The sequence below is a fragment of the Trachemys scripta genome, chromosome 9, assembly GCF_013100865.1.
Source record: "Trachemys scripta elegans isolate TJP31775 chromosome 9, CAS_Tse_1.0, whole genome shotgun sequence".
In the NCBI taxonomy this organism is placed as follows: domain Eukaryota; kingdom Metazoa; phylum Chordata; order Testudines; family Emydidae; genus Trachemys; species Trachemys scripta.
The window spans coordinates 40046846-40073988 of NC_048306.1; the positions used below are offsets into that span (position 1 = coordinate 40046846).

General features: G+C 46.8%; 1 protein-coding gene across 1 annotated transcript in view; it reads left to right on the plus strand.

The window, feature by feature from the left end:
- Nucleotides 1-1412: 1412 nt before the first annotated feature.
- LOC117883390 (gamma-aminobutyric acid receptor subunit beta-4) overlaps nucleotides 1413-27143 on the plus strand; it is a 99716-nt gene continuing 73985 nt past the window's right edge. The window contains exons 1-2 of the mRNA XM_034782657.1: nucleotides 1413-1581; nucleotides 5895-5983. Of these exons, the coding sequence (XP_034638548.1) occupies nucleotides 1502-1581; nucleotides 5895-5983 (169 nt within the window). The 5' untranslated portion in view covers nucleotides 1413-1501. The remainder of the gene's footprint in view (nucleotides 1582-5894; nucleotides 5984-27143) is intronic.

The window sequence follows — 27143 nt, forward strand, 5'->3', positions numbered from 1 at the left end:
TTAGAAAAAGATCCATAGCTGATAAGGAAAGCATCATGAGGATGACTGTTTGCTTTGTGTCATTACTATTTCAGTGGGCAAATCCACAGCATAATTAGCCGACACTTGGCAGCACTTCCAGAATTTCAAACCCCCAAACTTGTGCTTTGTTGGGCCAATATCTCCGCTCCTGTCTAATTCCAAAAGAAAGAGAGAGCCTTTTTCTGGGTCACTGTCTCTCCTTCCTGGGGGAACTCCCGGATTCTCTCTGTCATCTGCCAGAAACCTTTAGGAATTCTCCCCAAAGGCTTCCTGGGAATGCTATCAGGCCTCTTAGCCCCATGGGATAGAGAGACGCACTCGTGCTTTTCCTTCTCCTCCGTGCTCTCATTGAAGGAAAAGGTTTGGTTTCGTGAGCTCACCAGGCTATTTCAAATGGCCACGGCAGTGATCTGCTCTGTCGACTGAACCGTCTCTCCTCCAGACTTATCCTCTCCCCCCAAAACATTTCCTCCCCCCCCCCCAAAAAAAATCCCCTCTCCAAACCAGCAGGGGTTAATGTTGTCAGCCATGACGTCAGGATCCTAATTTGCCCATAGATTTTTTTTTTCCTTTCCCCAATCTACAAAAGTCCCTCTCTTCTCCCCTCCTCTTGTGACTTTGCAATGAGCAGCAAAACTCTACAGGAGCTGCAGCAACAGCATTAAGGAGACATGCAGCTCTGCTTTTGAGAGCAATTCTTTCTGCATACAGGGATTTTTATTTTTGTTTGTGTTTGTTTTTTTAACCCTTTCACAAAATCCATCCAAGTCACCAGCATCAGGGTGCAAGTAAAATAAAATAAAATTGCACCCTGGGGCTTGAAAGCCCCCCCTCATAAAATAAAATAAAATAAAAAAAGAGGAGGAGGGCAAACAGATGAGTAAAGGGTAGGTGAAATCCAAAATAAAATTGCATTGCTAGATAACTCTCACCCTCCCCCCCAACCACACACTCACTCACTCACACACACACACACACACACACACACACACTTTCTCCTCCTCCTCTTCTCTGAAGGTGGATAACAGGAGCCATGCAACATCTGCAGAACTGGATGGCAAAATAGCAGGGGGAAAATAATCAAAGTGGAGAGTTCAGGGGAGATCGGGTTCTTTTTTCTTTTTTTACCTGTGAGATTTGATTCCACATTTTGCTGAGTCCATTTTGGGGACATTTCATTTTTCTCTCTCTTGGGATTTTCTCCATTGCCAGAGGATGTCTCTTGTTGAGAGGATGCTGAAAGGAAGAAGAGGCGAATTCTTTGACTGGCACTGAAGGGAGGGGGAATATATATTTCCCCCATATTTTTTTTACGGTCTTGTGCTTTTTTTTAAAATAAAGGAAATTATTTGTTGTCTTCTTCTTCTTCTTCTTCTTTTCTTTTTCTTTCTTTCTTTCTTTTTTTTTTGTTTGGAGGGGGATTTCAGAAGATCTTCCCCTCCCCTCCAAACATTTTTTTTCCTCCATCGTGTTTGTGGAAATGTGGAGATTTCAGGCAGACAGATTGAGTGCATTTGTCTCTGCTTTAGCAGCGCTTTGTCTCGCCTGCTGTGCGCAAAGGTAAGGATTTGATTTCCAGGGTGCAGGGACAGATGGGGGGGCTTGAAGGAGTGGGCTGGGTTTCTTTGGTGGTAGTGGTGGTGGGGGTCTTTCCCCCAAATTGCTTTCCTGATGCCTGCTGTTTCTTATTTCCTAGTCAATTACATTTTAGGGGAAGGAGGGGTGCTCATGCATGGGATCTAGAGCAAGCTCTCTGCAGACGGAGCTCACCTCGCAGCTCGTTTGCATCAGAGTCTCCTACTGTAAGCGAAACTGACGCGAATTGAGGGGAATTGACAAAATGAAGCCTTGTGCTGGGGAACATGGTGTCCGGCGAGCAGAGATGGAACTAAACACAAGCACCGGTCTGTATATATAAGTGATACATGCAAAAACAAACATACCCCCTGACATAGCCATGCCTGTGTCTGTACACACACAGTGCACATGCAACCACACTCACACACTTCCATGCATGTGTGCCTTCACATAGCTATACAGTGTACATTACAGATGCAATGCATCCATCCATCATGCATACAGGTTTATTCATTGCATGCACACATGTAAATATAACCATATGTATTTATGTCCAATGCGCACACACACATCTATGCAGGTATGCATCATATATACTCACACGTGTATATTCATGCAGTATATCATATCACATATACTGTGGACAGTATACTAGATGTGCAATGCAATGCATGTGTCCATAGATGCCTACTTAGTAATGTATTGCATACATACATGCAAATATATGACTATATATATGGACACAAGAGATCCATGCATTCACACATGTACACACATCCATAGTGGACAATGTATTTGGAGTGCATCTATGCATGTATGCATAAGTATTTGTCCACTGAACACACACATAAAGTGTATACACACTCATTTTCAGTTCACACATATGTGCATTTACATAGAATGCTCTCATCAGTGCATTAATAGACAGGGTGATTATGTATTAGATATATACTCACACATCCTTGCATATATAATATTGCATTACATTACAACATCTACAGATCCAGGCACAAACATACATCTCTGTATATACCGAGATCTATGTTCCCTATTTACACAAAGACACAGATGCATACACATATGCACATGTGCAGATCCATGCCCACACACACATCCCTTTCCTCCTACTGTTTAATGCATGACACATACACTGTACACTGAAAAATATACACACTCATGCAAACGCACATGCGCATGTGGATCCTGCCCACTCATATATGCCCATGCACGTGTTTGTTTACACCTGCATATGCATAGATTCAGGTTCACATACTGTATACACATACCCATCACACACACATGAAAGTAAATTCCTACATGTAATGTACATGCACACATCCGTGCTCACTAAGCATCTTGCACACACATACAGGATCCATACATTTGGGTGTGTACATACATGTACAGTGCACATGCACCCCCTCAGCGTCAGGTGTACAATATCCAAAGATACAATTCACACATTGAATGTCTATGTATCCTACATGGATACAGACCCATGTTCATAAAGATTTTACTCTTAGCTACAGACACACACACAAATCCTGTGTAATTACACCGATTGTTTGTTCAGAGGAAGATGGATGGCCTTACAGTACAGGCACAGGATTGAGCGGCAGGAGACCTTGGCCCTATTTTTTCTTTTCCATTGACTTTGGTGGGATATACTTGTAGTTTGTGGGAAAGAATGGAACATCAGGGTTCTAGTCCCAATTCTGCCACAGACTTCCTGTGTGACTTTGGGTATATTGTGTACTCTGTCCCTGCCTTAGTTTCCCTGTCTGTAAAATGGAAGTAATGATATTTTCTGACCTCATGGCTTGTTGTGGGGATAAATAAATATTGTAAATTCCATTGAGGAAAGCATTCTATAAGCCTGAAGCATTTTGATTATTATATACATATATGAAAACCCATGCACCTAGTTGTGTACATGTACACGCACAAATACATGCACAGACACACATAAATCCACATGTGCATGTGGTATATACTTATCTATGCAAATGTCCATAACCTATATATGCACAGACTAGTGTATGAGAATGTACACATCTGCATTTTCCTGTATACTTGTGTAAAGACATACATAAATAAATGGGGTACATGTATAGGAAACCCATCTCATATACAGACGGCCATCAGCATATTCACTGAACAGTTCATCTGTGTGCCTAGATTGTGCCCAGATAAATATGTTGGTTTATGTTCACACATACACATTCTGTTGAAGGTGTATGCATTGAAAATCCAGGCACACACACAGGCTCATGCATCCAGATCAATAACACATGCACACACCGGTCAATTTACCCATGTTCCTAGTCCCAGACTCATGCGCTAATATCCATGCACCTGTACCCACAGATTAATGCACCTATACACACACACACACACACACATATTATACATGCACACATATCTGTGCACCCAGATTTACAGCATACATACATAGATCTATATTTTTACCCAGACTCAGCCGTCCATATGCTGATCCATGCACTCAGATCGAGTTGCATGAGAATCCAGGTCCGTACACACACCTGTGTATACAGATCTCTGCACACACGTCACACACACTGACTCGAGCACTCATGTCCATGTAGATCCATGTTCACGTACAGTAAATCCATAAGCATAAATCACAGCCAGATGCGTACAAAGACATGCACAAGCACCCACCCGGGGCATGCGGACATGTCAACACAACCCCCCAGCTCCAGGGAGACACCAAGATTGGCTGGAAGGGGTAGTATTGTGTTGCACCTTTACATCCTAGATGGATCTGCTGTGGAAGGAAAGATGGCCTGAAAGATGTGTCTTTTTCATGGGATTTGGAGTTTAACCTAGGATTGCAAAGAATGTTGTTTGATGATGGCATGTGTACCCAAGCTCTCTGGAAAACAAGACTTATTCCTTGGATAGAGCTGGGACTATGGTTGGGTTTGGGGGTCACTCAAGTGGAAACAATCTTCACTTACATATATTATGGAGCTTCATTCTTGTACCTTCTTCCTTCCTTCCTAATGTTTCACCAGCACTTTCCTTGCCTCTAGGACTATTTATAGCAGGAGAGCCCTCTCGTTCATATGTCTGGAAGGAATTGGAACTCCAGTAGCAATGGAGGCTACCTAACCTCCAGATAGAAAACACAGGGCTTGGTAGGGAAAATATCATTATCTAGGCATACCGAGCCAAAGATGGACTCTTCCTCTCTCTCTCTCTCTCTCTCTCTCTCTCTCTCCAGGTCTGTGTTGCTAAGAAGATATTAGAAGCTGCTGTGTAATATTTATTCGCAGAGGCCAAAGATCATAGATCTATGGTGTGTGTGTAGGAGGGAGAGTTCTTTGGTGTGTGGCTAACATGAGAGAATGCCTGGTTGCACAGAATGCAAAAAGGAGATTGTATAGATGAATGTGGTTGGGCACGGAGTGAATATCATGGGGAGTTTAGTGTGTATTAGGTGTGAGAAGTCTGGATTTGTATATAGTGTGTGTGAGGGACAGAAAGTGGCTATTGTGTTGGAGATGAAGTGTGTGTGCAGGGTCAGAGGGAGGCAGCGCATGGAAGTGTGTAACAGAGAGGGCAAATTTGTGTATACTTTGTGTGTTTGACAGAGATACAGTGTGTGTGTGTGACTAGAGTGTGGAAGCCCTGTATGTGTGTATGGTAGAAGATGCAGATTTGTGTACAGTGTGTGAGAGTGAGTGTGTGTACAGTATGAGAGAACACAAGGGGTGTGTGAGTGAGAAGGAAGTTGAAAGTCTGTGGAGTGTGACAAAGATGGAGGCTATGAGTGTATAGTGTAGTGTGGGTGATTGTGACAGGGACAGTAAGTGGGGAAGAGTGTGTGTGCGCAGTGGTAGAAAGAGAATGAGTATCTACAGTGCCCATTTAGTAGCCCCTGTGTGCCACCCCCTCCAGGGATTGGTTCACAGGATTTTTAAACTGCATGAATGTCCTGAAAGCATGGGATCTCCAGTAGCCTCCAACTGGGCTTGTATTTGATAGGGTGTGTGCAGTGTGAAAGAGTGCGAGGATAGCTGTGTGTGTGCAAGACAGTGAGTGCATGTGTGTGTGTGAGAGAGGAGGGCTACGACTGGGAGAGAGACGGGGGGGGGGTGTTTGTGAGAGGAAAAGCTCGTGTGTGAGGCAGGGAGTGTGTGTGCATCTGTGCATGCACACCAGGGTTCAGCCTGCAAGCCAGGGAATGTGACTGCCCTTTGCCTAGGCCCTCCACATGCCTCTCCTGTGTGGGGACGATGACAAGGACTTCTTCTTCTTCTCTGTTTCAGCCAATCCACTGGGAATATTTCTGTGGTGAAAGAGATTGTGGACAAATTGCTGAAGGGGTATGACGTCCGCCTCAGACCCGACTTCGGAGGTATGGTGATCCATGTTCTCTCTCGCGCTGGGGTAGTTTGCAATTGGAGGAAATGGAGCAGAGGCACTAGAGGCCAACTGCTCCATATGTCGGTGCTACCTGTTCAGCTGCTAGCAACATGTATCAACCTGTGAGATTTTCCCTTCTCCATGCTCCCACTCTCTCTTCCTCTGCTGTTTGCTTTGCCCTCCCCCCACTTCCTATGCTCTCTCTCCTTGTGCTTCCTTTGCCCTCTCTCCCGCAGTTTTCTTTCTCTGTCTGTCATTCTCTCTATAAATCCTTCCTTGTGCTCTCCCTGGCCTCCTCCCCATTTCCTTTCTCTCTCACATCTCTGCTCCCCCTGCCCCTGTCTCTCCTCTGCTCTCGCCCTTTCTCTACCAGTATGTGTGTCCCGGTGTTTGGCATTCTGGGATCATTCGCTGGCTGCTGACCCCTGTAACAGGCCGTCCGGCAGTTGGATAAACTGTGTTGCTCTGGGTTTAACCTCACTCATGGGCTGCCAAAAGCTTAAGAAAAACCCCAGCAACCTTACAGTCTGTATATCATGGACTCTGTCATTTCTGTAGAGGCTTCACTGTGACATTGGCTCACTAGATATCTCCCTCTGCTCCCTCCGCCACATGGTATAATGCTGTAGCTAGCCTCCCCCTGCGTACAGAGAGTTTTGCAGTTTGTCCCCGAGTTAGTCAGACCATCCGCTGGCCAGGCTGATGGTTTGTCTGTCAGGACACCAGCTGATGTGGTACGGGAAGTTAACGTGGTCTCTCTGGAATGCTCTGTGCCTCCTGCTACGGATGCAGAATGAAATATTCCTTCCAGAGATGGCGATCTCACTGCCATTTGGTAGGGGACATTCCTGTCTGCTGATTCCCACGGGCAAAGCTTTCCAGCCCCCCAGGCATTAAAAAAGAGGAAGAGAGAAAGGGGGCTTCTTTTCCTTTTTGGGTGGGTGGGGAAATAATTACAAGGCCGTGAAGCCCCATCGGTGGGTATTTATTGGCGCCCACTTAATAGTAGGAACTAGACTATGCTGTGAGTGTCGGAGCACTTTCGCTTGGACTTACCTTGATTTGGTTATTTTTGGCCTTAGTTGGGTGATAATTTCCCTTTCCCTGAAGGTAGGAGTTTATCTCAGAAGTTCTGGGAGTTGCAGAGGACTGAGTGGCCCTTCTGGAGACAACTGCTGAAAAGCAGATTCATGTTCTTGGTTTCAAGGGGAAAATGTGCCAATGATGGTGTGGGACAGAGGTCTCCCATTACAGGCCTGATCCAAAGCCCACTGAAGTCAATGGGAAGATTCCCACTGGGTTCCAAGAGCTTTGAATCAGTCCTTAAGCATCCCAGGTTCTCTCTGCTCCATAAACTAGCTATGGTCGCTCTATCTATCAATCATCTCAGACTTCCCTCCACCTCACAGACTCTCTTTCTACCCCACTTTCATGCTTGTCTCTCATCACTGCTGGTGGAATGGGATTTTCAGAAGGGCAGGAGCAGTATAATCAGCTGCTGAAATGCAGACTCTAAGGGTATGTCTTCACTACCCACTGTATCGGTGGGTAGCAATTGATTTATCTGGGATCGATATATCAAGTCTCGTTAAGACGCGATATATCGATCCCCGAATGCGCTCACCGTCGACTCCGGAATTACACCAGAGCGAGCGGCGGTAGCGCAGTCGACGGGGGAGCCACGGCCGTCGATCCCGTGCCGTGTGGACCCCAGGCAATTCGATACAAGATACTTCGACTTCAGCTACGCTATTCACGTAGCTGAAGTTGTGTATCTTGGATCGATCCCCTCCCCCAGTGTAGACCAGCCCAAAGGAGGGCTTCAGGTGGGGAGAGACTCTCCCGTATAAAATGACTTTTCCACAGTGCAAAGTGATACATCCTGGAATTCACTTCAATGGACACAGCTTCGGGAGGGTAGCAGCGCTCAGCAAGCGAGCAGGAGGTAATGGAACCTCTTTGAATCTGGAATACAGGAGGGTTTGATGAAAAAGGTTTATCAGGGAAACACAAAGCATTCCCTATTAGCTGGCTGGCCCCAGTCACAGAAGTTGGTGCAATCACATTTTATGTGTGGAGAACTTCAGAGATGCCATAAAAATGGCAAGAAAACTGCCTAGTAAGCCTTTGGGATTATTAGGATACAGTAAAACACAGTAGGTGATCCAGCTCTGTGCAGGGGCAACATGAATGGATGGAGGGTGAGGGCAGTGGTGATTGTGGAGGATTGGCTATCCTGTCTCCCCATGGAGCATGGCTCAGGGGTCCAGAGCGGGCAGGGAGTCATGCATGATCAGTTGAAAGACAGGTCTGGTGCTTTGTCCCACTTGAGTGGCCATCCAGCAGAGCAACCCCATGACGCACACTGTCCCTCTTTAGCTGGTTTGAAAGAATAGACCTGGGGTTGATGCAGGAATTGCTGGGTGATGTGCTGTGACCACTGCAATGCAGGTGGTCAGACCAGTGGCTCATAACAGCCCCTTCTGACATTAAAACCTATGAGAAGATCTCTGATTTTCCACCTACATTTGCAATGTGCTCATTGGATCTCCATAATAAAAGCAGAGAACAAGAGAGAGCCCCCCACTCCTGTGTTTAATTGTTGCTTTCCCAACTTTATTATAAAAGGCTCAGTTCCTTTCTTTCCCCTGTTTTGAAGGGATCAATAGCACTAGAGACTAGCCCCACGGGGCTCCGAGTCTGAGCAGGCAGTGAAAACTTCTCCCACACGGTGCCATTGCCACTCTCGGATTGAAAGGGGTGTTCAGCATCTCTGGATGGTTCGGTCCCCTGCGTCTGTCCCTGCACAGCCTGAAATAAGAGAACTGATTGTAGCGGTAGGAATTAGACTGAGCCTCAGGGCCATGTAAGGGTCCCCCAGCAGTCAGGAGATGGCGACACATCTCGGTCATCGTTAACCTAGTGAGCTGGAGGTGAAAGTCTCCATGTACCAGCACCAGTCCCCACAGTTATCTGGGTCCCCAAGACATTGGGCCAAATCTGTCCCTGAGGCAATTCTACTGAGGCCTGTGCTGTCACACCAGGGGATGAATATGACTGTGTTTTCTATCTCATTCATACCCCTGCCATGGAGGGGTTGAGGTTTCCACCCTATCCCGTAAATAGTAGATGAAGCTGGAAAATTACACCTTGGGTAAGATCCAAGAAGCTGTCTGAGAGCAAGGCTCCCTTCTCCCAGGGATATGTAGGAGCCAGGAAAGTACCTCAGAACTCAGGCCCACAAGCAATCAGAGGGGTTAGGCTGGCTCCCAGCAGGGACCTATGGGCATCTGTGCTTGCTCTGACCCCACGCCCCACCCTCATGCCAAAGATTAGGGAGGCACAAGGGCCTAGAACCTCAACAATATTCAGCTACCTCACAGCCATTGAACTAGGTGCCTAAATACCTTAGAGGATCCGGGCCTAAGTACAGTTCCTCCTGACAACCAGGACTCCCCTTGCAGGTCTCATGCACAGAGCTGCTGTGGCTGGCCAAGCTGCACTCTAGAGTTGTCAGTGATACCAGTTTGTCATCCCTGTGGTATTATCTGTTAGTGCATGTCCACCCTCACTATGCTCCCACACACCATTGCTGCACCTTGACCTGGCAATAAGGAGCTGCCAGAGCACACCTCAGACTTTTCAAAGAGTCACAGTGCTTTTCTCTGGCCCAGTAGCATCCTGCCCTCCCCTTATTACAGTCCAATTCCCCCAGGTCCTGCTCTCTGTCTTTCTCATATGCACAATTTTATCCCACTTTCTGTTGCATGGTACTCCAAACAGATCTCTGTATCCCCATCCATACCAGGGATGATAGAGCCACTACTGTTCACACCCTCCGCCCTCTCACCAGCCCCAAGTTACGACCCAAATTCCTCTCCCTCCCACACACACTTGCCCGCCCCCTCTCACTACAAGCCCAAATTCTCCCTCCCTCCCTCACACACACACACACACTACCTCTCCCCGCTCCCTGTATCCCATGTTTTATCTTCTCTGTATCCCCTCCATGCTGCTCTATTGATGTGAGGTAAATGGGTGGCCAGAGAGTTAGAAACCAGCCAATCAGTGATAGTTCCCCTCTGCCCCCCCAGAAAAGAAAACACTCCCCAAAGGGAATCTCTCCGGGGGGCCTGACTTCACTGAAAGGACCCCCCACACCATCTTTCCTAAGGCACAGGAAAGTATCCCTGTGCACCACCCAGGACACAGTGCCTCGACAGATCTGAATGCCGCTCACTGCTCCCCAGCTCTCTGAGATAGAAAGAGAACTCCAACTAATGCCAAAAGGAGGACAGGCCTGCTGGGGATTGCAGTTCACTTTTTAATTTCGAGATGCCTCGTTAGCTCCGGGCCGAGCTGAGTGGCTGAGAAGCATCAGCCACTCACTCCCCCCTTTGAAGCCCATTAGACCGATGAGCAGGTTGACTCTCAGGGGTGGCGCCATGGCAGAGGGAATGACATGTTCATCAGTTCAGCCGAACTGTGAATGGGGTGGAGAGGGGCTCCTGGCAAATCCTGGTCCACCTTCCCCAGCCAGACAGCCAGACTTGGACCATGCTGTCCAGAGCTTGCTAGCTGGGGAGATGGAGCTTGGGTGGTGGAGGAGAATGGAGCATGACTCAGTGGACTCATCAGTGGCATCACATCTTAGGAGCTCAGGTGCTAAATCTCACTAGCTTGAGTGACAGTTTCATTGAGTTGGATGGTTGCTGCCTAGTTCTTAGCTGGCACCTGGCTTCTTCTGGGAGTGGGTGCTAGCATATCTGCTCAGGGGATGGTCTGGGATAGCAAAGGGGCATTGAGTACGGGGAAGGGCCTTGTGGGAATAGCTGGGATAACTCGGGATGTCCAAGATGCCTTGACAGCACTAGGATATGTCCTATGACTGGAATAGCAGGGCGCTGTTGCAGAGCAGCCTGAGAGGCCTAGTTATAACTGTGCGGGGGGTCCCCATACTGGAATAGAAGGGGGTGCTACAGGGGAGGACTAAGATTTATTGACAGAGACATCAGTCTGTGGGGAGGGGAGATCTCAGTACTGAAATAGCAAGAACAGGGTAGGGGAGAGGGTGGGAGTAGGCTGAGCTGAGGGGACAGGGCAGGTTCCCAGCACTGGACCAGCTGGCGAAGCGTGCATCAGAAGTTCAGTTGCCAGTTGTATGGGATCCAGCAAGCTACGTCTGGGACACACTGATAGAGTGGTGCACAGGCCTTGTTTCTTAGAAGAGAAGGTGTGACGGGGTGGCAGGGGGAAGGGAGGCAGGAAGCTTTCACAGCAGCATCCTGCACAGTGCCTGGCTGTAGTTAGTGCTCTTAGCCTCTCACTTCTGGAAGGATTAACTCCAAAGCAAAAGAAAGCAAATTAAGAAGGTATTGCCCCAGGTCAGAGAAGGAGATGCAGGAAATGGCGCGAGGAGCCCTGTTAAGCACAGTGACTCAGCTGCTCTCAGTTGGTGCATCTATGCCCAAAACTTCACAAGAGTTTCAAGGAGATGGCCCTGCTTCCAGAGAACAGAGAAAGGGGGAGCCCTCCCTGGCTGAAGCCAGGGAGAGCAAGATTTTCTCCATGTCCCCCTTCCACCCACGAAGTCAGGGGCTCTTGGGTTTTCCACTCCAGGGAATTTGCGTACCGTGTTTGGAAATCTCAGGTGAAGAGAGAATGACTGGGGGTCCTTAAGGAATAAATACAAATCCCTACACTGCAAAGCATGGAGGTCCAGCAGCCTCTCCTGCTCCGATCTCTCTTCACACTTCCTTAAGGAGAATTAGTTACAGTTTATGGGGTCCTGGTTTTCAAAGACATCAGAATGCCGCAGTCTATGCTCCCTTTCCCATGCCCCTTATTACAAATGCAAACTTCCCTCCAGCACACCCTTACACACACCTATCCTCACCTCTCTCAGCAAAGATCCACATTCCCCTCCTTCAGATACACACACCTGTCCTCACTACTCTCATCACAGATCCCTGTTCCCCCCCAGACACACACACCTGTCCCCACCCCTCTCATGACTGATCCCAGCTCCTTTCCCTCAGATACATACACCTGTCCTCACCCCTTCATCGGAGATCCCAGCTCCCTTCCCTCCCTCACGCACACCTGTCCCCACCCTTCTCATCAAAGATCCCTGCTTCTTTCCCTATGATACGCACACCTGTCCCCTCCAGTCTCATCAGAGATCCCAGCTCCCCTCTCGCTCTCACACCCACACACCTGTCCTCAACCCTCTCATCACAGTTCCCCCCATTCCCTTTCCTCACACACACACACCTGTCCATACCCCTGTCATCACAAATCCCTGTTGCCCCTCCCTGAGATACACCCAACTGTCCCCTTTCCTCTCATCACAGATCCCTGCTCCCTTCCCTGGAAACACACACCTGTCCCCTCCCCTCTCACCACTGATCCCAGTTCCCCTCCCTCAGATGCACACACTTGTCCTCAACCCTTTCATAATGGATACAAGCTCCCCTCCCTCTCTCCCTCATGCACACCTGTCCCCACCACTCTCATCAAAGATTCTGGTTTCCCTCCCTGAGATACACACACCTGTCCCCTCCCATGTCATCACAGATCCCGGGTCTCCCCCTTCCCCCTCACACACACACACACCTATTTTCAACCCTCTTATCACAGATCCCCGTTCCCCTCCCTCACACACTCACACACCTGTCCCATCCCCTTTCATATTTGTTCCCCATTTCCTACCCTCATATACACAGACCTGTCTTCGCCCCTCTCATCACAGATTCCTGTTCTGCTTCCTCAGATACCCAAACCTGTCCTCACCACTCTCATCACAGATCCCTGCTCCCCTCCCTCAGATACACACACCTGTCCTCACCTCTCATCACAAATCCCTGTTGCCCCTCCCTCAGATAGAAACACCTGTCCTCACCTCTCATCACAAATCCCTGTTGCCCCTCCTGAGATACACACAACTGTCCCCTTTCCTCTCATCACAGATCCCCGTTGCCCCTCCCTCAGCTACACACACCTGTCCCCTTTCCTCTCCTCAGAGATCCCTGCTCCCTTCCCACCCATGCACACAACTGTGCCCTCCCCTCTCATTACAGATCCCCGCTCTCCCCCACCCAGACACACACACCTTTACCACCCTCTCATCACACATCTCTATTCCTCTCACTCAGATACACACACCTGTCCTCTCTGCTCCCATCCCAGATCCTCTCTCACCTTCCTTACACAGACACACCTGTCCTCACCTCTCTCATCACAGATCCCCATTCCCCCTCCCTCACACACAGTCACCTGTTCCATCCCCTTTCATTATTGTTCCCCATTCCCCATCCTCATATACACACACCTGTCCCCAACCCTCTCATCATAGATCCCTGTTCCCTTCCCTCCAATGTGCACACCTGTCCTTACCCCTCTCATCACAGATCCCGTTCCCCTCCCTCACATAGATACACCTGTTTTCAACCCTCTCATCACAGATCCCCACTCCCATTCCTCAGATACACACACCTGTCCTCTCCCTTCTCATCACAGATCCCTGTTCCCTTCCCTCCAATGCGCACATCTGTCCTCACCTCTCTCATCACAGATCCCCATTCTCCCTCCCTCATATACACATGCCCGTCCTCACCCCTCTCATCACACGTCCCCGCTCCTATCCCTCAGATACACACCTGTGCTCACCCCACTCATCACAGATTCCCAGTCTCCCTCACACACACACACACACACACACACACCCCTGTTCCTTCCCCTTTCATCATTGTTCCCCATTCCCCTCCCTCAGATAACCAAACCTGTCCTCACCCCTCTAGTCACAGATCTGAGGTCTCCTTCAGATACACACACCGGTCCCCTTTCCTCTCATCACAGATGCCCGCTCCCTTCCCTCTGATGGTCACACCTGTCCTTGCCTCTATCAACACATATCCCCATTCCCCTTTCTCATACAGACAGTACTGTTTTCAACCCTCTCATCACAGATCCCGTTGCCCCTCCCTCAGATACACACACATGTCCCCTTTCCTCTTATCACAGATCCCCGCTCTCTTTGCTCAGATGCACACAGCTGTCCTCGCCCCTCTCATCACAGATCCCTGTTCCCTTCCTCACACAGACACAGCTCTTTTCAACCCTCTCATCACAGATCCTGTTGCCTCTCCCTTAGATACACACACCTGTCCCCTTTCCTCTCATCACAGATCCCTGCTTCCTTCCCTCAGATACACACACCTATCCTCACCCCTCTCATCACAGATCCCCATTCCCCCTCCCTCACACACACACACACACCTGTCCCCTCCCTTTTCATCTTTGATCCACGTTCCCCTCCATCAGATACCCAAACCTGTTCTCACCCCTCTACTCACAGATCCGAGGTCTCCTCCTTCAGATACACACACCTGTCCTCGCCCCTCTCATCACAGATCCCCATTCCCTTCCTCACACAGAAACACCTGTTTTCAACCCTCTCATCACAGATCCTGTTGCCCCTCCCTCAGATACACACAACTGTCCCCTTTCCTCTTATCACAGATACTCGCTCCCTTCACTCAGATGCATACACCTGTCCTCGCCCCTCTCATCACAGATCCCCTCTCCCCTCCTTCAGATACACACACCTGTCCTCAGCTCTCTCATCACAGATCCCTGCTCTCTTCGCTCAGATTCACACACGAGTCCTCACCCCTCTCATTACAGATCCCCCTCCCCTCCCTCAGATACACACACCTGTCTCCATCTCTGCTCATAGATCCCCAGTTCCCATGTCTCAGATTCACATACCTGTCTCCACTTCTCTGCTCACAGATCCTTCTTCCCCTTCCTCAGATAGGCACAACTGTCTCCACCCCTCTCCTCACAGATCCAGATTCCCTTCACCGACATGCACAGACAAATACACGCACACCTGTCCTCCCCGTCTCACTACAACCCCAAATTCCCCTCCGTCCCCCCCTCAGAGCCTCCTACACTTGTCCTCACCTACTACCAGTATAGACCCAAATTCCCCTCCCTCTCACACACACTTCTCTATTCTTCCAAACTCCCCTCTGTGTCACACACACCTGCTCATACTTTCTTCTCAGGTGATGAGCGGGAAGGATGGAGTTCAATGGAATTCCATCCTCAGCCATTCCCTTTAGAAACTGTGCAACATCGACCCCTGCAATCGCAAATAGTAAAAATAAATGATTGCTGATGCATAAAGTGTTGCAGCGAAACATCGTCAGTAGTTCAGGGCTCCTGAAGTGACTGTGCTGGAAGGCTGAGCCACCATGTTGGCTGAAGGGAATGCAGCAGGAGTAGGGAGGGAGGGAGACAGCAGATCTAGCCCTCACTGCCCAGAGTTTGACTGCTGGAAAATATTTCGCTGTAGTGGTGTTGTAGCGTAAGGAGTTAGGCACATTGTTATACATTAATGCCAAGATACCTGAGACTGCTCCCTTTGTCCATCCTGGGATAATACTTGGGACTTCTCTAGCATGGTGTCGCTGTTCATGGAGTCAGTCCCCTTATAAGGTAAATATTAGTATCTCCATTTCATGGGGAGAAGCTTGGGCACCGAAAGGTTAAAAGAATTTTAGGTGGCTTGCCCAAACTCTTACACCCAGGCAGAGCCGTGCTCTCCTGCCTCTCAGTCTGGCTCTTGTACTACTAGGCCTTGGCCAGGGGAATGGTGTTTTCAGGTCACACATGTACGCTATTACACCCTTGCTGGCTCTAGCCAGGCCTATGTTGGGGTCTCACATGCCAAGCCGCGTGGGGAACATGGTGAGTGATGTGCAAGGAAAACCCTGGCAATTGAGGAAGTTGGGTTGGTGATTCAATAGGTGGCTCTTCCCTACTATGTAGCTAGGGGGCATGTGAGAGGTGCCATCTTCTGGATTAGACATAAAACTGAGGTCCTGAATGCTTGTGGTCATCAATTAGCCCAATACCCTTTTTACAGCAGTAGGAAAGGATGTTTGTTTTCTGGCTCTGGCCAAATTCTATTTTGAGTAATTGCATCCCACCTCCCTAAATCGCCTGATGCTTTCCTCTTCACTTCCTGTCTGAAACAGTTGGGTACCATGGCTTTATTCTGTTCTACTGCTACTTCATTCCAACCCTGGGTGGCTGCATTTCAGTGGTGGTTTAATTGATTCTTGTTTACCTGTGCTGTAGTTTATAAAGTGCCTTGGGATCCTTTTAGAACGATGGCTGTCTATAAATGGGTAAGACATTATTATAATTACTATTATTAGTATCACCTGACTCATAAATTTGAAACATAAGCCTTTGTCTATACCGAATATATAGTTCTATTCAGAGCGAGGTGAATAATTTTTAACATAGCATTTCTTCCATGACTTTTGCCTTTTGTTTCCGTTCACAAGCTGTTTATAAACAGTTTGTGATTTAATAACATTTATTCATTACTAAAGGTTTTTGGCTGAATGATTCTTGGTCTGTAGATTGGTCATAAGCAGTTTGTTGTGATTATTTAGTATGCAAAATATGAGCTGTTTTGAGTGGCCTCATAGGTCACATGGTGTTGTTCTGTTCCCTGATTGGGTGAGTGACATTCTTAAACTCAGATTTCTGGTTTGAATGCTCTCAATTATGAGTTTTAAATTCACTTTCCATGAATATTCTCTAATATCTGCTTTAAAATCACTGTTTCCATGCACATACCTGCCAGCAAGCTCACCTACCAGACTATTCCCAGAAAGCTAATGCAGAAGGAGTGCAAAAACAAACAAACAAAAAAACAGCTAAAGTGAATCCATTTAAAAATTGAAAAGTGTTAATGAAAAATATTCACCTGCCTCTTGATGAGAGTATCTCAAAGCACTTTGCAATCCTTAATTTACTAAAACCTCACAACCCCCATACGTGGTAAGTCAATATTTTTACCTCCATTCTGCTGCTGGGGAAACTAAGGTACAGAGGCTTTATTTATATATGTAACACAATGGCTAAGTATGTCATTTCTCTTTCTAGAGGCTGGTTCACATAGGGAATCAGAGCCTACTAATGTAATGTAATGTAGTTCCTTTAGGTCAAGGGCTAAAGTTTGATGCGGAAAGTCAGAGGTTCAGTCTTCGCTGATAACCCATGAAAGGGGATGTAATTAGCTATGTACACACATATGGACAGTTCATGTGAAAGCTTGTATATTTGCATGCACCTGTTAAAAACTGTATATGAAAATGGCTGAGTGCTTTTAAACAAATGCTGCACTCGACAGTGGCACAAAACCCATTAAAGGAATTAACTCCATGTGCATAAAAGGTGAAATACATTAGAAAGCAGAGCCCTGTAGCAAGCATAAAGCTGTTCAGTGAATCGGTATTCCATAGCTCAAACCCATTGTTCCTGTTCCCATTGCATATAAGACACCAGAGCTCTTCAAGGCTGTCCTCTTTACAGGTCTGCAAGAGAATCAGAGTTTGCTCTAAGCAGGTTTGCGTTTCATGGTGGTTCAGATGTTGCTACAATGTTATTCAGACAGAAAAGGGTTATTCTTCTGTGTTCAGCATTTTTCCCTTCCCTTGTGTGTAGGAGCTGAGAAATCTCTTTCTTTGACCTTTTTTTTTCATACTCTGTCCCTTTCCCCTTACACTGACACTAGAATATTGCTGTTAACTGATTGTGCAATCACAGATATCTGTGCCTGTGGCAGGGGCAAGGCCCAGTGGACCTCGTGTGGCTTTGGTTTCAGACCTCAGGACCCCTTAGTTCAAGTCTGGGATGGCTTGTAGTGTGGTTATGGTTGGAAAAGAGCCTCTGTAAAAATTACATCTTGTTGTTCCATATTTGTTCTCCCTCAGCGACTTCCATGTCAAATTTGCTCAGTTTACCAGTCAAAACAAGATATTTCTACCTGCCAGCGCAGCAAGCTCAGCCTGGGATCTGGAAATCAAGCTGTGTTCTCTCTGCTTTGGACATCATCACCAAGCAAAAAGATTCTGGAATCAGGGCTTAACTGGATGTGATTTTTCGATTGTGTGAATGTAATTTGCTCTTCTGTAGCATTATTGGCTCTGTGTGACAGAGAGGAGTAAAGATGCTGTGTTGTGCAAATATTGACTAATGAATCCTCTCAACTGCCCTATGAGGTGGGGGAGTATTCCCACCCCTATTGTACACTTTGGGAAGCTGGGGTGCACAGAGATTAAGAGATTTGTTAAAGATCAGGCAACAGATCAGTGGAAGAGCCAGGATTAGACCCAAGAATTTCTGCCTCCCTTAACTGTAAGAGTAGAATGCAGGAGCGCCCAGGTTTCTAGGTCACTAAACCATACTCCTTCTCTAGTTAGGGTTAGTCGGTGAACTCAGCAAGGGGAGCAGATAGGGGCATTCGCCTTTCTGACATAGCTTTAAAGTACACTGTATCACAAGTTTATTCACTGATAATTTATTTTCTGATTGATGGGGGGGAGAGGGGAATTGCTAATAATTTAATTCACAAATATTATTTGACTATCCCAGAGCTGGTTTAATAATGAAAAACTGTATATGTAAATAATGTAGTAAGAAAAATGGGCAGGATGTAATTCTCCACTGACTTTGACCTTTACGTTTCATAAGCTTCTATAACAAATCCCACCACAAGCTGTCAGTAACTACTGACTTCAGGTCCTTCAGCACCAAAGCACAGGCCTCTACTACTTGAGCTAACAGAGTAACTTCAGCAGTATTAGACTTTTATCCACTACATGGAGCAGCCACTAGAGGAAGACATGACATTTAGCTAGTATGTCACATGTTCTTTCCATGATACATTATTATCAAAAGCACTTGGATTTAAAGGAAGGTTTCCTGTCATGGCCAGTCTGTCTTACCCAGCTGAGAAATGATCATGCCGAATTGTCATTTTAATTTCCATTGGAGCAGACTATGATGTCACAACTGCGGCTATGCCATGGGCCCAGGTCAGAACAGGTCTGGGAAGGAAATGCACATCTCTCCAGTAATAACAAGGAGAATTACTAGCCCATTCATTGCTGTTTGTTTAAATGGTCTCTTTGTTTATAAGTTTGTCCCAGTGAGAAAATCCTTCTTTAAACCTCCTTCTTCCAGGAGGTTTGCTGGCTGTTGGTTAGACTGAATTCCTCTCTAAATCCAGGGAAAGGTGATTGCTCCAGGTCATACGGAGGGGTCCATTAATGAGGCAGTGCAAGGGGGAAGGCCAGGACTCAAAGGAGAATGGATTCCCCTCTTGCACCAGTCCATGTTGGGGAGTTCGCTGATAAGATAGCAATAAATGAAACATGGAGATTGCAGTCTCAGTCCTGCATCCATTACAGTTCTGGGTGTCGGTTTGGGCTTTGAATTCCCCTGTCACTCCAGAAGTGGGTGAGCCCTCACGGTTATGGCTGGGAGTCCATTGATGAGGCAGTCACGGTGAAGCTCAGGACTGAATGAACATGGAGACTGAATTCCCCTCTTCCTACTGGGGAGGGTGGTCCCCCTTGTGGTGCCTAGGGGGTGAGTCACATCACCTGTAGACCCCAGACTGGAGATGGCTCCAGAAGGGATTTTCAAAAGCATTCAACATTAGCTTAACTCTGATCCCATTGGAGTTAAGGGTAAAATTCCCATTGGCTTCAGTGGCAGCAGAGTTAGGACAGTGCTTAATGCTTTTAGTAACCTCACCCTATATGGGGTCAGTCCTGCAAAGCCTTACACCAGGGATCTCAAACTCAAATCCCCACGAGGGCCACATGAGGACTAGTACATTGGCCTGAGGGCTGCATCACTGAAACCTTTTCATACAACGATACAAAAGTATAGTCAAAAATGAAAAAAATGAAGAGTAATATAGTATGCTATTAAAAGTCAATGTATTAACTTTTTAAAAACTGTAATGCGAAGAGGGTTTTTTAATAAAATATAAACACCTGTAACTATTCCTTATGTGGTAAGTAACACTGATGCTGATCTACACTAACAGTCTATCAACATAACTGTAGTGGCAGGAACTTTTTAAAGTAACTATTCATACAAAATATGTTGCCAATTTTCACAAACATTCTTCCCAACTACTCAGAGCAAAGAATCATACATGCTGAACTTAATACCTCAGACTGCTCGTCTAGTCCTTGAGGCCCCGCCTCTTCACCCCCCCCACCCCGAGCCCCATCCCAACCCTTTCCCCAAAGTCCCTGCCCCAACTCCGCCCCCTCCCTGCCCCATTTCAACCAAATCCCGGCCCCGGCCCCGTCTCTTCTCTGCCTCCATCCCTTAAGCACATTGTGTCCCCACTCCTCTCCTGTTCCTCCTGGAAAGTCCTAAGCACTGACAAACAGCTGTTTGGCGGCGGGAAGCTCTGGGAGGTAGGCGGAGGAGCGGGAACGCGGCGCGCTCAGGGTGGGGGAGGGAGCTTGGCTGCTGGTGGAGTTGGCGCCTATGGCGGGCCGCAGGAAATAATTCCGCGGGCCACATGCATGTTTGAGACCTCTGCCTTACACACATGAATAGCCCACACTCATTGACATCAGTGGCTCCGTTCATGTGAATAAGACCTGCTTGCCCACGGCTTGGCAGAACAGGGTCTCATATTATCTGTGCTCCTTGTGCTAGAAAAGTGTTGATAGTGGTTTGGAGAAAGGGATGCAATAGACACTTCCTGCTAGCTGGAGCTTAGAGGCCCATAGAAATAAATGGAAAGTCTCCTGTAGACTTCAGTGAGCTCTGAATCAGACCTTTGGTGAGAACAAAGGGGGGAAGGGGAGGACTAATATTGCCTATTGCATCCAGAATCTGAGCCGGAGTTCCTTTAATTCCAGAAAAGTCTGATGTCAGCAGAAATATTAAAAGGGGAATACAATTAATCACTGAAGTGAACAGCTCCTTTGGTGTTTACCAGAAATGAGAGGAGCTCGGCAGAATTGTCTCAGCCTGGGAAGGAAGTTTTGGGGAATGGGGGGAGGTTTGATGACAGAAGTAGGACGTAAAGCAGGAGTTTTCCATATGTGTTTCTGGTTTTTGCACTGTTAACTCAGTTCCATTTTTTGAAGTTGGAGCAGAAATTGACAGGCACCTGGATTAATAGTGTGTGCTACTCACTTTGAAGAATTGTAGAAGATGCCTACATATATATCCACCTTACAAAACCCTAATCACCCGTGCACCCCAGGCAAGTAATTCTTCTGATGTGCAAGTGACATACCGTTAGTTGCTTTTGTTATTATCAGTTGTGCTGGCAAAGGCTGGGCAAGTGGATTTTGTGAAAAGGCTGGTAAATTTTCAGGACATTTATGTAAGGCAAATCTCTGCTGAAATGACCATAATATCAGCACATTGGGGGCGGAAGCTTTCAAAAGCGACTAGAGATTCTGGGTGCCCACCTTGAATCCCCTTCGCTGTTACCTACTCTTGTGATTTTAGCACAAGTCACATAATCTTTGTTGTTTTTCTTAAAGTCGCAGCTCCTGAAGTGAAGTCATTACAGGTGAACTGCCGCTTTCATTAAAAGAAAAAGCTTATAGATTATAGAGAAAAGGTGGAGAATATGAGCTGAGTGCACCCTAAAGGTTCAGACATCAGAAGGCAAAGAAAAATAATCCCAAATTTATTATTCTTTTTAAAAATTCTGATGATTTCTAAGATAATCTCATGATTTTTAAACCAGTTTCATGATTTTTTCAGGCCTGGCTCATGATTTTTGAATGTTCAGGGTTGGCAATACTGCATCTTAAAGAGACCTACCAGTTCTGAGGCACAGACACACATACAACCCAGCACTTTATTTCAGGTCTCTGGCCAACTGGTGAGTCAAGTGACCAAGAGTCATGTGACAGCTCAGAGGCAATGCTCCCTATAAGGGGGAGCCTGCTCAGTTAGAAAGGAAAATGCAGGGTTAGTAGAAGACCTACGAAGGGTCCCCTGTTTCAGTCAGGTAGACAGTCTGGTAGGAAATACCTGTAGAGAGCAGGTGTAATGGAGAAAGGCCAGGAGCAGGTGTGGGTTTCAGGAAGGCGCTATAGAATCCATGGATGATTTAGCTGATTATTTAATAGTGTTAAATAATCAAAACCCTGAAGAAAGGGACTGAAATTCTGCTACTGTTGGGAGCTTTATCTGACAGTGAGTTGGCCCATTGGCTTACACTGACTTTCAGGGGTTGGGGTTTAGCACTTTCTGAAAATCAACCCTCTTGACAGTATCTCAGTGTGGCAAACACCAGAATTGGAGCCCCCCAAATTACTAGCCAGATCCTGAAAATCTAGGCTCCGATGTCTATATTTGTAGAAAACTGGCATGTTCTCAGCCGTCAAGTTGTGCTACTGTTCTGTGCTTCGTGTGCTGATTGAAATAAATGTAGGAGCTGGAGCTAGTGGTATCCTGTAAAACAGAAGAGTGAGTGAACAATGAATAGGAAGTGTGATTTCTTCATTAAAAATTTAAAAAAGAAAAAGCTACCTTCCCATTGCCCCTTTGATAAATATGACAAGTCAACAGATTTTCTTGTTACAAATATTTGCAGTGTTTCATAATGGGGTAATGGATTTGATATCAACCAAAGTGTTTGCATTAACCTATTTAAATTAATTTGGTTCAGATCACTTTGCATTAAGGGATTGGATGGCTCAGGGCTTGGTAATATGTACAAATGTTTTCCTACCAATAGGTCCTGGGTTCAAATCCAGCCCTGATCTATAGTGAATGACAACAGTTAATTGATTAATAGTTGCTGGTTGATATCAGGACCCCTCATGTTTGTTATCGATTGGCTCCTTTGTTGACAGTCTGAGGAAATAAGTTAAGGAATGAATCAATCACATAGACCAACTTCCCCTATGACCTTTAAAGGTAATCATAAGACTAAGGCATGTTGACGGGGCAATATGGGGGCAGCTTTCACAACTACTGTCCGTTCTGTGGCTAAATAGATTAATTCAGTCTCTAGAGCTCTTCATCCAACATTAAATTATCTTAAAATAAAGTTTCTCGGTGTATTTTTAAAAAAAGAGATATTTTTAATGTTGGATTAAACATCAAGGAATGATTTGACATGCTTGCATGAAAATATGTTAGTAGGACATAGTCAGGGCTGGTAAGTAGACCCATCAGCCTTGGTTTGCTTTGCAGAGTTGGGCATGCATGTCACATGAGTATACGTGCTTTTCATCAGACACATTTCCCTCATCTTCAATTTCATTCTTGTGAGCCAGCGGGGTAGTGAAATCCACAAAAGCCCTGTCAGACAGAGGAAGGATAGTCTTATGGGTTTCACTTCCTCCTGCTGCCCCAGACTTCTTGTGTGACCATGGGCAAGTCACAGAGGGCTTGATTGATTTCGATAGGTTGGATCAGGGCGTGAATCTCCTTATGCCTATGTTCCCTGTGTGTAATGTGGGGACAGTAACCCTGCCTTCCTCTCACCCATGATCTGTATTGTCTATTTAAACTGTAAATTCTTGGGGCCAGGGACTGCCTCATATGTTTGTACAGCACCTAGCACCATAAGGCTCTGATCTAAGCACTCTGCATCCTTCCTATGTGGTCAGATGTCACTTAGGGCACAAGCAAAGCCCTGTCATCCCTGTGCATCCTGGGTTGCTGTTTGCATGTCCTCTATGTTTTCCCTCTCTGGGCACCATTCAACAGAGGGATTCTTTTTGTCAGCTGCTTCTGTGTGCCCCTCCAGCTGTCCAATGGCACGCCTGTCATGGCGCATGCTCTGGCTTCATTCTTAACATGTGTCCCAGACATTTCCACCTTCTTTTCTGAATAACTTTGGAGAGAATGGGGTTCTGGAACTCTCTGATGGCTCTTAGTGTTTGTTAGATTCCATCTAATACCTGGTATTTTTCTGAGGGTACATCTACACTACAGCGGGGAGTCGATTTAAGATACGCAAATTCAGCTACGTGAATAGCGTAGCTGAATTCGACGTATTACAGCCGACTTACCCCGTTGTGAGGACGGCGGCAAAATCGACTTCTGCCGCTTTTTGTCGGCGGCGCTTACTACCACCTCCGCTGGTGGAGTTAGAGCGCCGATTCGGGGATCGATTGTCGCGTCCCGACGGGACGCGATAAATCGATCCCCGAGAGGTCGATTTCTACCCGCCGATTCAGGCGGGTAGTATAGACCAGGCCTGAGACATTTGCTTTCGAAGACATTTAGATGTCTGTCTGTACCTTGGCTGGCTGTCCAGCTTTCACACCCATGTGGGAAAATGGAAATAACATTGGAGTGGAACATTCATTGTTTGGTCTTTAAGTTGAAGATTTTCTAAATCTAAACCTTGTTTCAGCTGGTGAATGCGGTTGCCACCTTGCCAATTGGTGACATTCTCTCCTTCTGGATAGCTAGGCACTGCAGTTGTATAAATAATTATAATAAGGGACACAGGAGCCTGAAAATAAACCCAGCATTCAACTGTGAGATGAGTTGCAAATCCATGATGGAGACCCAGGTTCAAGGCTGCTCCCCTTTCTGTCTTCCCCATGCTGACCTGAGGTGGACCTGGGGCAGGCGGTGTGACATAGTTCCCTATTGTCGTCTTCTTTCCCTTATCCCATCAGCTGAGTTTGGGCTGTTGTGCTAGCATCCGCCATCTTCATCTGTCCAAGGAGTCACACCGTCCCCTGTATTGTGACGGATGAATCTGACATAAAGGAGGAGGGAACAGCATGGAGAGAAAGCTGCCCTTGTGAAATGTTTACTGTTGTGTCCCTCCTTGGGAGTGCAGCCGAGTCGCCTGTAGGAAAAGAGGGCCAGGTTTCCAAAGGAACTCAGCTCAGCACCCACTGCTGGGGCCAGATTGACAGAAGAGATCAACTCCCATTTAGGCAACTAGCTACTTCTGCCCAGTGGGCTGAGCTCTTTTGAAAATCTGCCCCTTATTTAGGTGCTGAAATGAGAGCTGAGCTGTGCTGGAAATCTGACGCCCAATGCATCCTGGGCTCAGCCAGTGACACACAAAGAGCACAGCAAAGGTGCATTACATAACAGATGGACGATAGTGATCCAGTTGATCAACAGCATCCTGTGATTCAAAGGGAAACTTCTCCAGTCCTCTGGATGCTGGAAGGACATACTCCCGTAATGCTTATAAGCTAATCAAGCCCTAGGAAATGTACTAGACCAGTGGTATATTTGCCTGTATTTTACCTGCATGGAGGGTGAAGAGGGAGTTTATAGCTGAGCCCTGGGACCTTATTGCAAATCTGAGGGACAACCACCTTTCTCAGTATACACAGCATGACCTTCAATGGGAGTTAGGTGTGTAAACTGCTTAGACCCTTTTGAAAATCCTGTTAGACGCCTCGCCGCATCGTTAGGTGCCCAAATACCTTTGTAAACCTGTCCTAAGGTACTTAGGCACATGCCTAACTTTAAGCATGTTAATAGTCCCAGTGAAATCAATGGGATGGCATGCTTACAATGAGGCATGTGCTTAGGTACCTTGCTGAATGAGTGCCTGGATGATCTGGGGGCTTGCAACGGAATTCCCCAGAGTTAATTTGCTTTCTGCTGCTTTTCATTCTCTGTTTTAAGCCTGCACAATTGATACCTTGTTTTTATTCAGCTCAGGTACGTGCCTACCACCATCTTTTAAAATCAACCTCGATCTAGCTTCCTCTATAATCCTTCAATACCCACGGGATGGCTTTTGTAGTCTATTGCAGCCAATTGATTGTTCTCTCTAACTTCCAAATTTCCATGGGATAGTCACAATATCCCACTTTAATCCCCACTAATCCATTAAAAGTGCCCATGGGATAGCCTCAGTAATCCACTGTGCCTCACGGATGGCATTCTGTAGTTTCCGGCTTTCCCTGGAACATTCACAAAATAATGATTGTTACATTTATACCAGCATGGCACCTCACCTTCTGAAGGATCCCACAGCAGCACCTTGCAAACTGATATAGGGCTCACTTCACCCACAACTGCAATGCTACCCTCTCTGGGGTGAAACATAGCAACTGTTCAACAGTGCACAGCAACACTATGCAACAGTTGAGGGCAGGAAATGAAAAATACTGTATCCATTCAAATCTGCAGGGGAAATTTAGGTCAACAGCTTGTTGGAATTTGGCCATTACAACAAGGTTAACACCTGTACGCTTGGAAAGAATGCAAGGGGATATTAATGAGTATGAGCGGTCAGTTTTATGTCTCAGCTCAAAGGTGGCACAGCCAGCAGCACAGTGCTTCCTGTCTCCATGCTGAGCAATTGGTTCAATGCATGTAGATTCAGGTTTTCCACAGAAATCTTCTTCTGTATGAGTACCCAGCTAGCCCAAGCCTCTCTTAGCTTGTGAGACCAGAGAGGACTGCAGCAAAAACATGGCATGATTATATACAGAAGATGCCGTTTTGTTATGTGAGTCCTAATTACTCCCTCAAACCCCACACAGTACTCCACTGTATCTTGGAAACGGCTCACTCTAACTTTCCATTTCCCATGGGACATCCCTAATATTCCTCCTTATTAAATGAATTGTGCAAATTGAGCAATCTGATTGGCTACTGGCCAAAAGCCATGCTGTTAAGAGAGTAGAACAGCACCAGTTGGAACTCATCATTAGCCTCATCACTCAGGGCTATATTGTGCTTAGTCTGACAGAGGTGTGAATAGATGGGAGTGGGTGCAAGGAGATATTCCGTCCCTCATCCCAATAAGGATCAGCAGGACTCAAACGTAGGTCAGCAGAGCCATCAGACAATAGACACTGCTACACTGCAGTAGCTATAACCCTGCCACTCCTCAGATGCTGCAAACTGCAGCAGACATACACTATGAAAGGTCCTGCCCAAGTGACTCCCTTGGAGGCTCCCACTTGGCCTTTTTACCCCATATAAGCCCACGGGGTGTACTAGGAAGTGTCCATCAACAATTTAGATCCCCAGTGAGCTGCCATGATTGACACTGCTTCCAAACTCCTGGAACTTTGCAGAGACAGGATAAGGGACTTACTACCGCAACTACCTACGGAAATTCTCCTTTAGCTCAAGGGCTAAAAGCATGTGTTTTTGGAGCTGAAGGAGCAGGTGTCTAGCCCTGGCTACCCAGGAAGAGGTGTGATTTTAGATAGTAATTGGGTGTGCTTTTCTGCAACACGTGGATTCATTACCCTGCCCTTCCCCAAATCAGTGGGGTTTCTACCACTGCGGTCAACACTGGAGTTCTGTTGCCTGAAGCATGAGCACAGAGACTGTGG